Source organism: Hibiscus syriacus, unplaced genomic scaffold (genome assembly GCF_006381635.1).
Source record: "Hibiscus syriacus cultivar Baekdansim isolate YM2019G1 unplaced genomic scaffold, ASM638163v2 tig00111027_pilon, whole genome shotgun sequence".
NCBI classification, from domain to species: domain Eukaryota; kingdom Viridiplantae; phylum Streptophyta; class Magnoliopsida; order Malvales; family Malvaceae; genus Hibiscus; species Hibiscus syriacus.
The window spans coordinates 901,391-914,401 of NW_024062960.1; the positions used below are offsets into that span (position 1 = coordinate 901,391).

The 13,011-nt window shown below is 33.6% G+C and overlaps 1 protein-coding gene across 3 annotated transcripts; it reads right to left on the reverse strand.

The window, feature by feature from the left end:
• Positions 1–1,249: 1,249 nt before the first annotated feature.
• Positions 1,250–9,607, reverse strand: LOC120151143 (probable ubiquitin-like-specific protease 2A). 3 transcript variants are annotated; one of them, XM_039163691.1, is made up of 20 exons: positions 9,364–9,607; positions 8,883–8,933; positions 8,707–8,784; positions 7,863–7,922; positions 7,620–7,786; positions 7,334–7,424; positions 7,178–7,227; positions 6,597–6,794; positions 6,412–6,487; positions 5,987–6,095; positions 5,594–5,659; positions 5,283–5,414; positions 4,616–4,654; positions 4,454–4,537; positions 4,311–4,366; positions 4,137–4,230; positions 3,736–3,829; positions 3,305–3,424; positions 2,581–2,952; positions 1,250–2,017 (listed from the first exon to the last, which is right to left on the reverse strand). In XM_039163691.1, exons 1-20 carry the CDS (start codon positions 9,530–9,532, stop codon positions 1,658–1,660), a joined length of 2,466 nt encoding a protein of 821 aa, XP_039019622.1. In that variant the 5' UTR covers positions 9,533–9,607; the 3' UTR covers positions 1,250–1,657. The 3 variants fall into 3 exon arrangements, with proteins under 3 accessions (XP_039019622.1, XP_039019621.1, XP_039019620.1); XM_039163690.1 differs by having other exon boundaries at positions 3,305–3,412; positions 4,454–4,654; XM_039163689.1 differs by having other exon boundaries at positions 4,454–4,654.
• Between the last annotated feature and the right edge of the window lie 3,404 nt (positions 9,608–13,011).

Sequence of the window (13,011 nt, forward strand, 5' to 3'; positions counted from 1 at the left end):
TCAGTTGCTTTGGAATAAATAAATATTTTATAATAAATACTTGACACTTGACTCCATCCGTATCCATTAAAACACCTATATTTAATATTTTATTTGGGTTTAACTCTACTTTCAGTCCCTATTTTCTTTGCAAATTTTAAATCTAGTCCTTGTATTATAGTTCAAGAATTTAATCTCCTACCCTTTTGATTTAATATAAACAGATTTGAACTATAATGCAAACCATTTAATACTATGTGTAACCTTAAGTAATGACATAATTTATTTAATTACCTAACTATATAAATAAACGATTATACAAATAAAAATACAAAACACTTTTAAAATAATATATATTAACACATTCATAAATAAGAATAATTTAGTATTTTTAACTAATTGATATTTGATATAACAGATTCATTCAAACTTTTATTTATCCCGACTATAAGACGTTGTTTTGTTGAGTCTTCGACTATTACAAGTTACAAAATGACCATCTGATTATTCATATATTCTAAAATCATCATTTTTCTTTTTAAAAAATTAATGAACGTCTAAATTGGACATTAACATACTGACTAAAATATGATAAAATCATATTTTAATAATTTATATTGACATCGTCGTTGTTTTCAAACACTTACTTGTCAGTATAATGTTTCGAGCATAGACTCGACGTCATAAAATAAACAAAGATTTAATCCACAAAATACAGTTAAAACGATTCTCAAATCATATTTTATCATATCTCAATTAACATATTAACGTTCATCTCAAATGATCGCCAATTTTTAATGAAAAATGAAAAATTTAAAACATATAAATTGTCAGATAATCATTTTATAGCTTTCAATAGTCAAAGAACTCAACAAAACAACACTCTATATTCGAAAAACCATTTAATAACTTTTAATAATTGGGAGACTTAATAAAACGTCTTATAGTCGGTATAAGTGAGCAAAACTCGACTCAACTCGAAAAATTTTTCAAATCAAGTTTAATTTATAAAATAAGACTCGTCAACTCGAATAACTCAAAAAAAATTACTCGACTCGATCGAATGTTCATCCCTAATAATCAGAGACCATTTGTGTAATTTACCATTAAATATAATATAAACAAATAGATTAACTCTAATAAAGACATCGTAAATATCAATGGGTGTCATGGGTATTGGGTAGTATGGAACTTTTGTCGCTAAAGTTCATCTAAGGGAAAAAGTATGTACTACAGAGAGCAGTGGAACGGATGATGTTTTTTCCTTTCAAAGAAAATCTGAATTTTACAAGACAGATAAGTAATCTATACGCTAAAATAGCTCAAAAGAAACATTTTTTTACATGATGCCAGTACCTATAAACTTTGTAAGTGACTGTTTATCACCTTTGCATACACGGTCATTAACATCAAAACTTCTGTCGGGAAGTTTCAGACAGAATACGGTACTCGAATCTGCTTGTTGATGGGATCAGAAATGAAACTATTTCGAAAGGCTTCATGCTTTTCTGCACCAAGAAGTCGTACATGCCTTCGGAACATTTGTGATTGGCTGCTCATCACGTTCGGACATATGATCTCCTCTGTCGACCATTGGAACTGGATTTGACGGTCAGATCTGCTTGTTAATGGGATAGAGTGGAAATGTGCTTTTTCGAGTACAAATGGAACATGTACTCTAAATGTCATCATGTATTATGATGCCACTAGAGTCTTGAGAATCTTCAACAATACAATCAGAGTAATCTGCATCCGAGTACTCGGACGATATAGTTGCAACAGTTTCCCCTCCAAGGGTGGAGGATACCTCAAGATCCATCAAGTTCTCTGATGAATGCAGAGAATTACTCGAGTTGTTAAAAGCTGAATCTTCGACAAGTAACGACGAATGTTGGTTCCATGATGTTCTTAATACACTAACATCGTTGCTAGGATACCGTCTGAATAAGCGAGGTTCAGTTGCTGATCCAGTAGCTAGGTCACCCTCTAGATCTATGGGAGAATCAGCAGCAATTTCTTCACTTCTCTCTTCTATTTCCTGTTTCAAGCAGAAATAAAGTGCAACTATTTCAAGCCAAAATTCTCCATAAAAAGAAAAAGTTTTACTATTTTTCCTAGTACTAGTACGGGCCAAACAGAATTCAACTTCCCTCAATCACAACCGGTCTCTTTTGCTCACAGAGAAGTGTTGGCAAAATTTAAAACTGCCAGTATAGAAGAAAAGACTCGGGAAATCAACTCTATTCCAATGAAGGCGGCCTCATAATAAGCAGCAAAAGGAGATGCAGGACTTGATAGAACTTGATGAATCCATAAATATGAGAAGAAACATAATATTCGACTCGTTTCAGTCAGTCACAAACCAAGGGTTAATCAATATGGTAACCCCCTAAAAGTCAATTATGTGTCCGGAAAGATGAAAACACAAGAATGACCAACAACTTGATGGATATTGGATTAGTGTGAGCATGCTCAATCTCGTTGGCAACAGTCCTTTTCCTTTGATAGAACAGAGAGAATTCACAAGTCATCTATTTTCATTAGCAAATTGATCTTATATCATGCTGTAAGCTTAATGGTAATAAAGAAACAAAATGTTACCTCTATTGGTGACATGGCATTTCTTTGACCATGTGTATTAAATCTCCTACAAATTCCCACCTCGTAACAATCAGAAATCTCCCCCGAGTCTTTCCGGCCTTGTAGACTTGAAGTAGGGGATGCATCAGAGAGTGCAAAATCGTTTACATCAGAATGATTATGACATGTTTCAGCTGAATTGCCAATCTGGTCGATAGCTTGTACTCCTGGTTCTTGCTCACTGTGGAAGGGTAAAAGGGAGGATGAGTATTTATAGATGCTATCAGCTGACGGTGGACAACAGGATTGCTCCTCCAGGATTTCATAGATTAGCTTCTTGATACGACCACGTTTCAAAGAAGCCACAGCAGGTGGAAACCAATTCGCATTAAGCTGAAAAAGTCAAAGATAATATTAGAAAAGTTGAATATGAAATCCTGTCCACATTTTTCGAATTGAAAAGAGTAACATTTTCTTTTTTTTTCTTTTTCTTTTTTTTTTGGTGGGGAGGTAAGGGGAGGGGCGGATTGGAGTTTTCTATGATAGAAAGGTGATGTACAAGTAAGATAGGATAGCAACAATGCTATGTTATTTGCAATAGAAAGACTAGATTGGAAGCAAGCAGAGACAATCAAGCAGTAATGACGGGTAAAACGGCAAAGACGTAAACAATGACATGCTTTTTGCAAAAAGGAATAACATTATGCAAGTTTCAAATATTGAAGAAAGCGATCGCAGTACTTACAAAGTTGGAGGATTCTGTTATCTTATAAGTGGAGAAGTTGGTTGGTGCTTGAAGAAGAAAGAGTTCCACGTAATGCAGTAAGAAGAGGCCACAGTCAAATGAATTTTCCTGTTGTGGTAGCTTAATCATAGAGGGGGGAAATATAAATACATACATACAGTCAATTAGTTTTGCAACACGAGCTTGGATACCTTCTAATAAAAGCAGGTGACATGACATGCTAACTAAGATTACAGCAGAAACAACACTATGGGAAAGTACAGTTATTTCTATGATTTTACTCATGCTCGATTTCCAAATAAAACCAAGTTCTAACAGAGATTTAAAAAGTCACCCCAAAACAACTTTCAGTTGATGAATCAGCAAGTTTAAACACATGGCTTTTTTTTTGGAATTGAGGAACTTGATCAAAAAGATTGAAAGAGCAATACCTCTAGTGGGACCAACTGTAAATTTAAAAATTTTGAAAGAACATCATCTGCTGCTGCGCCGTTATGCCTCTGTTTCCACTCTTCAGATAAGTAACTGGCATTTCACAAATGAAACGGGAAAATAATAATCAATACCAAAATATTTTAAAACAGAGTATGATTATTTCAAACAGGGCAGACAATTTGTGTGATACACACCTCCTTAAAATAACCTAAGGCCAGATATTTTGTTCAACAATTTATAAGTTACCCACTTTCTATCATTTCCACAGATCGTGCTAATTGAATTGAATAAAACAGTGAAACGTGTCAACATTGGGTCATTTTTTGTTTTTCTGTCCTAAGTACTAACAGAACAAAAGCATCGTAACTACTTATGAAAACAATCATGAAGAAATTACCTCTGGAAAAGGTTTTTAAGGCCCCTATGGCTTCCTCTAATTGAATCCATGTGCAAAATGCAAGGAACTTTAAGCAAATTTTCAGTTACATCATCTGCAAGACAGCTGAAAAAGGTAAAAGTGGAGACAATCCTAGTTGCTATGACATGCTGAGACACTGCATTACAATCTTGCCTTTGAGTTTAGCCACTTCACCAGGATGACAAATGACAATCAAACTCCAATGCAGGCTGTCATAGAGATGTGATAATAACTCATATTATAGAGCTAGTAAAAGATTTTTCTCTCACGCCATGGTCAAAAACAGAGTTTATTACCTGTAGTTTACAGGAATGAAAATGTAATCCTTTCCAAAGATATCCACCTTCCTCGTCCATTTATGAACACGATGATATGCTGACCTGGCTTGACAATCATCAGATAAACCTTTATCCAGATCAGCAAGCTTGCAAAAGAAAAAACTATTGAAAAAGTGGAACCTATGTTGCTCCTCCGGTGGAATTTTGTTCTTCAAATATCTGTTAAATGGATCAGAACAAAACATCAGTACTTTCAAGTCAGGAAATGGAACAAATGCAGAAAATAACACAACAACATGGGATCATAAACTAAACATACGGAAGGTTTCTCATTAACTCCCACAAGCCACTTAGACATCTATCATGATTATGATTTTAATTTAGGGACTTAGCTGTGGATCTCGAGGTGATCATCTGAGTTGCCGATTGTATAAGCCCAGATCGCAGTATGAAATTATATTGATCACTACAATCAATTTATTTATTTATTTTTTTTTTGGGGGGGAGTTGCCAGGGTTTGAACTTTGAACCCTACCCAAGGTGCCAGCATACAACCACCTTTGCCATTACAACTGTGGCTTTGTGGGCACCGTTAGAAAAAAGTGTTACTTTTTTAAATAAAACAGAAAAAAGTTGGTACTCCATAAATGCAGAATAAGTACTTAGGCTGAATCAAGAAGACATGATGATAAAGACAAGAAATGCTTCCAAAGCCATAACTATACTGCACATATATCTTATCTATGAATCCTCAAGGTTGAAGACAAGCACATTCAAGATATAGAATAGGTTAACATTCAGAACACGAAAACGAAAACCAAGAACATAGAGTACATTTCACGCTTACATAATATAGAAGTCAATGATAGTATCATTGATAAATGTCTCTGGAGAAAGAAGTTCGACATCTCTCTTGCTAATTGAAATAGCATCAGGATCGCCTTTCGGATAGATAACTTCTTCAAAATGTTCATGAAGCCTGCAGAACAAATTGAAGATAACCAAATAAAATGCATAATATAGAGCTTGTACCTCAAAAAGGGAAAGATATAGAGCATCATTAATCATCGAATAATCCATTAAAATGCATTCAGAAACCAATTAGCATCAGTGGTTCTGTTTCTACTGGTAATTGAAAAAACATAGTTTTTAACTTACTCAGAAAAATATGACTTTGGAGAAAACCTGTCATTCTGTCTCATGAAGGCATTCTCTTCATTTTTGCTGTAATTTGTAGCATGACTGGTTAAATCTATGAAATTAAACCACGCACATATACAAACAAAAGAGAATTCCATTCACATAAACAGCAAGTTAAGCTAGAAGAAAGGGACTAAAACATAGTGAAAGCCAGAGAATACTCAGTCAAACTAAATGATATATGCTAAAACACCATTTCTCTGGACGGGGAAAGAGAAAAGAATACCTACGTGGCTGGACAAAATCAAATGCATATATATTCTAATTCAAGAAACAAACCATCACTCTCTAGATCTACATTGAAAAAAAAAGTAACAACTTGATAAGAAACCAAGTCAGTTGAAAACTTACTCAGAAAGGGTTTTCCATAAATCCCTGTATCTCACGCTCGATGATTTGATTGCTTCCTGCCTTTCAGACCAACAAGGATCATAAACTGAAAACTTCAACGACTCAATGACTGCAGCAATCAAGAATCCAGTTCAAAATGTATTGATGAGAAAAAATAACCCCTAAATGATATCACAGCTACATCCAAAACAACTCCTATTAGAAAAAGATGGTTGAAAACAATTTCTTAAAAATGGCTCGTCAAAAATAGTACAGACGAGGTTATGATGTAAGGCTAGTGCTACAGCTAAGATGGGTGATATTCCAAAAGAGGTCAGATTGGACATTAATTTTAACTGGAGTTCAGATAATTTCCCTCGGAACATGAAATATCATGCTATACCAAAAAAAAGTTCAATACACAATATTTGTGAAAATTAACAAACCTGAAATTTCATTTGCATTTCCAACTCTCTTAGAACTCTTTGATTGTAGAACAAAATTCATAATGGCTGTTTCAACCTGTGTCCAGCAGCATAGTAAAAGCTCAAAGATTATCTTCTCAGAGTATCTTGGCAAAACTTTGAAGAAAAAGATAAGAGTGAACAGCTGCTGTAAGCCTGTAACTCACCTCTTGACACCATTCTGCATCAATACTGATGATATCACCAACAGCCCAAACAAAACTAATCTTCTCCTTGATCCCATTTACACTAAAGCCCTCAAATTTGAGGAAGGTTTTTGAAAAAGTTAATTGGCCCTCTGTGCAATACATGCCTCTATACATTATGAAATCAGGGGAAATAGTAATTTCCACATCTTCCTTTTCCTGCAAGTTATAAATAATTAAAAAAAAATCAAGATGAAACGCAACTTACTAGCAAAAAAATATTAACAAAATGTGGAATACCAATTAACACAAATTTGAAAACAGTTGATTCTGCCATTCTAGTTTCACAATATGAAACAAAAAATAGTTATGGAGACAATATGGAAATAAATCAACAAATTATTTCTATAAACAGATGTAAACTAATAAAATCTTAACCCACACCATAACAAGCAGAAAATAAGTCATATTAATGAAGAATTTAACTCCATATGTCCACATATTAATCAATAGGTTGTTAGTATTTAAATAACAAACCCTCTAAACAGCCATCAAGCCCTAAATTTCATAGTCAATATTACAAATTAGAGTACTATACTTACAATTTCGTGTGCATCAGAATCATTAACTGGAAGTTGCTCCTCTGGAGAACCTGAGAAAAGCAGAATGTTATAAAAGATTACAAGTCAATGCATGACGCTTGAAGAAAGAAGGTATCATAACTTATGAATCAAAGTATAAAAGGAAAAGGAAAATACCTCCAAACTCTACATAAGAAGAGGCAGAAGCTGATGGAGAACTCAATTGAATCAAACCATTATCATTTGAACGCATACTAACTCGCTCATTCTGCAGCCATTTTAATTGACAAGTGGAATGTTACCGATATACAGTTTCTTGCAAGCATTTATTCTGAGAAACCTCAAATATCATCACATAGAGAATAAGCTAGATTGGAAGTACAATCTTTGATGCAGTCTGAAGCTAGTTATTCAAATGATTTTTTATTTTGCTCAAAATAATGAAGGAAAGGTGCCAATATACCTCATAGTTTGAAGAAAAAGACCGCAAAGAGTTACCCGAGATATAAATCTCTTCTCTCATGTTTACAGGACAGATTGCAGGTGTGCATTGCGGACCTGTAACACTAGCATTAACATCTTCAACTTCATATCTACGGGTTTTTGGTGTAGTCTTGGTGACTTGCCCTTCTACAAAGTTACATGATGGACATTAGAAACTGCACATTGATAGTGAAGATGTACACATGATGCCGTATATCTTTACCATCAACATCAATTGGTCCATCAATCTTTTCACTTTCTGAAGCCTTGCGACTTTGTAAAACTATAAGTAAACATGAAAGCATAGATGTTACATAATATTATTGCATGAGTAATTCAATATAATAACTAAAAACTCTTCTTTTCTCATGCACACATCTTTTAATCATCATATCTTACTCAAATATTAGAACTAACATTTTTATTCATTCTTCACCTGTTCCTTAACAGCATCAATATGAGCCGGAAGTGATAAAGCTATCAAGTAGAATAACTAACAACAAGCTAAATCAATTACAGTAGATATGTCACTGTAACACACATGCACATTGCTGTATCATTCATCATTGAACAGCTATGGAATAACAGCATCAAAAGAAGGCCAAACTTGCCTCTCCTTTGAAGGTACAAATTGTCCCCTCCAACCCTGAATTAATTTTCCCTGACTCCAACCAGGGAAAAGGTGGAATAACAGGGAAAAAGAACCCAACACAAATGCAATAAAAGCGTCAATAAAAATGAAAGCTGCCATTGGTAAATTACAAATAAAAAAAAGGTTACAGCCACACAGAACTCAGTCAGATGTCAAATAATTACAGGGAAACAATATTTGAATTTAAGGAGGTGAAGATCAGCATTAAGTCTCATATAATGAACCATGGAAAGAAGTGTCAAGACGATAATTCTAAGCCACAAAACAAGCAAAAAGGAATTCCAGAATTATGTTGTGCCGCACATAGGAAACATAATACCAGGAAACAACTCAAGATCGGATATCATTCAAAAGTATTATGCAAAGTTATAACTCATGAAGAAAAGGAAATTAAAAAATAGCAATATCAACCCACATGGAGGTTTTGTAACTTCAGAATCTAGTTCAATTGGTTGATTGCTGCTACTTTCGGTTTGCTTAGTCCTGTGGCAATCTGAAACCAGTGAACAAGAAGACAGAAAACAATTGAACAGCTATATAATATTTACACAATAAAGCATGTATAAAAGTATGCCTAAACCAACTCCATACCTTCGCCTTCAAGATCAATTGGACTTTTACTAATTTCATTTGCCCCTGCAACTACAGAAGAAAAGAAAATGTAATCAGGTAAATATATACTTAATTATATAAATACTACATAGATACGTAAGTTAAGGGTATTTTAACAAATAAGTTAGCAGGGCACCAAAGTAAATGGAATGAATCAATCCATGGTCGTATAAGACGAAATAAATGCATTACGTTATGGTGCGTTTTGACTGTTTGTCCTTTTTAAGCCACCATCTTTTTCCACATGTATTTTCATCAAACAGAGTCATATTTAACAAAATTCAGGCAAAATAAGAAGGATTCACTTTCTTCTAAAACTTTTAGGGACGTTAGATATATATCAATATCAAAATCCAAATTATGACATTTTCCCGCACTTTCTTGGGCACCAAACAGAGTAATCACAGAGGGGATTCTCGAGTCAAGAGATAGAAAACGAGAGGTGAAGGAAGAAATTTACACAATTGAAGAAACGTGTATTTGTGTATAGGAGAAGAAGCCTTGCGGCATCTTTTAGGGTTCTTAAACCTTCCAGCAATCTCCGCGGATTCCCTCTCAACTCTCTCGTCGTCGTCGGCGAAATCAAACACGTCGAACCGCTTTCTCTTAGGACTCGCAATCCAACTCATTCTCACCCGGCCCTTCGACTCACCAAATCAAATCAATTCAAAAATGATCGATTTTCACTTGGGGCTGACTGCTTTAGTGCGACAGCGAATGGTTCACGTTCCAATATCTGCGGTATATATATATAATTTTATTTTATTTAATAAATGTGGATTTAAATATCTATTATTATTCTAATATGGTTTATTTTAGACTTAATAGAAAAATAAGTATTTAAACTTTATTACTTTTTAAATGATGTCTAAATTTTTTTCGGTTAATTCAGGTGTCTAACGTTATAAATATTAATATTTTAAGTGTCTCGACCATAATGATCGTTAAAAAATTTCGTTAAGTGATATATATTGAGTTTAGATAATTTGAATTTTTTTAAAAATAAAAAAATTCAAAATATTTTTTATTAAAAACTCCAAAATTTTCAGAAATATTAAAAGAAAACCCAAAACTTTTAGAAATCTAATTTCAATCCTTATATTCACGTTGGTTGCCGGCCTTTGTTGTCATTGATGTCGGTCAAACCTTCAGCCTATAGAACCTCCATCGATGATTCAACCACAATGAATCCCCAATCGACGAATCAAACCCAACGAACCCCCAATTGAGGCGTCCTAATGACTCTGACGGTAACCACGATGGTATGGGTGACAAAGGCAGCATCGGAGGCAACAACTATGGCTGGCAAGGGAAGAGGTAATATAACACCCCTAACCCGTACCCGACCCGGATACAAGTCTGAGGTGTCACATTGACTTTTCAAATTTTGACTCTTGACCAAATTCAAAGAAAATTTAAAGCTTTCATTAAAGTAAAAGCAGTTTAGTTACATAATTTGACCACAATAACTAAAATCGATAAGAGCATATTTAACTCAATCAATTAGTACATGCCAACTATATTCAAAATAACAAAAATCATTTAACTCATCTATTTTCTGATCTGAAATCTTGTAAGGGAGATGCTGACCTGTATTGCTCCTCACAGCTTCTATATTCACTTTCTGTAACCTGCGTGTGAAACACTCACACGCTAAGTCGATGACTTAGTGAGGCATAAAGAAAAACACATCTAATGAAATTCATACCCACTAATCATGCATGAATGTTTTATGCTATCAAATTATACAACTCATTTACATATACATCAACATATATTCATGTATATTATGTAACAGATACCATAACCCCTATCACACATATATCATATCATGCAATTCATATCACACATCATATACATATATCACATACATTGTTCTCACTGTTTATCCTTACTAATTCCCTTGTCATTACTTCAATTCCGTCATATGAGCATATAATGAATATAAACATATTATATATATTTTAATATGCCACAATACATTACTAATTTCTATAATCATATAATACATAAACGCATAGCATCTTATATCACCATGACATATATGCACTTCTACCATGTCATGAGAAATACACATATCATTATATCAAATTATGTTCTCTTTTCAAAGCCCATGTACACATGTGAGAACTATAGATATGTGAGTCTATAGAGGTTGTGCACTATACTATCACCACAGCTCGTATAATTGCACCGAAGTGCCACGTAGAATTGCACCGGAGTGCCGCGTAGAATTGCACCGTAGTGCCATATAATAATATCCATAAGGACCACATATCATTCCTTAAGAATCATATACATATACTAGGGATCAAGTATGTGTCTCACCAGACTTCACACATGTTCCAAAGAATACATATATGTCCCGAATGACCAAATATCATTCCTTAAGAATCATATACATATGCCAAGGATCAAGTATCTGTCTCACCAGACTTCACACATGTTCCAAAGAATACATATATGTCCCGAAGGACCATATAGACCATCGACTCTTGGCATGCCAACTATACCCCTAGCTCTCATGACACATAACATGGGCATTAATATTTATGTTAACATACATTCACATATACATATAGTCATGTAGTTCTTTCACATAGCTCATCGTCATATAAATCACATATCCCATATACATATAAACACATGGTTCACTTACGCGTAGAACATTTCTATATAATCGCATAGTCATATAATATTTCATATATCATATATTTTAATATAATTTGTATAGTAATACTCTATAATTGTATCATATAATGATTTTACCCAAGTACTCATTTATAAAGTTTATATTACAGGTTCAATTAGTCTCATTCTATCTTATAAATAATTTCCACTTATTTTATATCATTTTTCTTTTCCACTCACATAAACCATCTATTTATTTAGTTCAATTTCTCATGACTTCCATAATACTCTTTAATAAAACTTTGTAGCTGTTCACTTTAATACATAAACCATAGTTTCCTTTAATTTATCAATCTTCCCTATATAACTTATGTATCTTTATTTATGCCCTCGAATTTATATTATTCTCTTAGAGTCTCCTAACATTTCTCGTATAACCACTTATACCATATCATATGACTTATACTTGATTATCTTATTCTCTCGTGTTCATTTCATTTCTTATGACTCTATCATATAACTTATTCCATGTTTTTCCATTATTACATAATAAAGTTTTACATAAATCATATAGCATATACAAAGCATATCATTATCTTTAGTCATGCATACATACAATCAATGTAATACAGATAATCACATATAATTATAACAACACATAATCATGTCCATGACTTCATGCATATTACTCTAGGAAATAGACTCATCGCAAGTCTTATTTCCATTAAACACTACATATCACTAGTATGCACTCACCTTGGCCTCACTAGTCAATTTCAATCTCTTATCTTTCCCTTGATCGATCTTACTTGCCAAATGTTCCGGAATTGCTTTACGCGCAGAATCTACATAAATGTACATTTTGAGGCAATCATTAGATACCTACACCTTGTAATTGGATACTAGCAACTTAAACGAACTTATTAAACCAATATTCACATTTTTTCTTTAGGGGGAATCGATTCCCTCCTGTGGGGGAATCGGTTCCCCTATGAGATTCTGGAATTTCTGGTTCGCTTGAGGGGTATCGATTCCCCATTGAATGGGTATCGATTCCCTTGAATGGGTACCGATTCCCCTTGTCCATAAATCATATTTTCAGCACGAAATTTACTTCATTTCATCTTAAACACTTCATATTTCAACCTCTTCTATATACTAAACTCAAACACGCATACTTAAGCCCATTTGTACTCATTTAATCCATCTTAATTCTCAAAATCCTCTCCTCTTAATGAAATTCAAGAATTATACTCAATTTTCAACAAGTTCTAAATTCCTTTCTATCACTTTAAATCTCTTAATTCAACTATTGACAAGTCAAATTCAACTTAAAATTCAACGTATCAACTTTATTTCAAGATTTCATTCAAAAACTCAAAATCTTTAATCTCTCATATACCTTTCATCTTGTTATTTTAGAACCAATTAAGCTTTCCTTAAGCTTAATTACCATCCAATGATCAAAACCCAACCT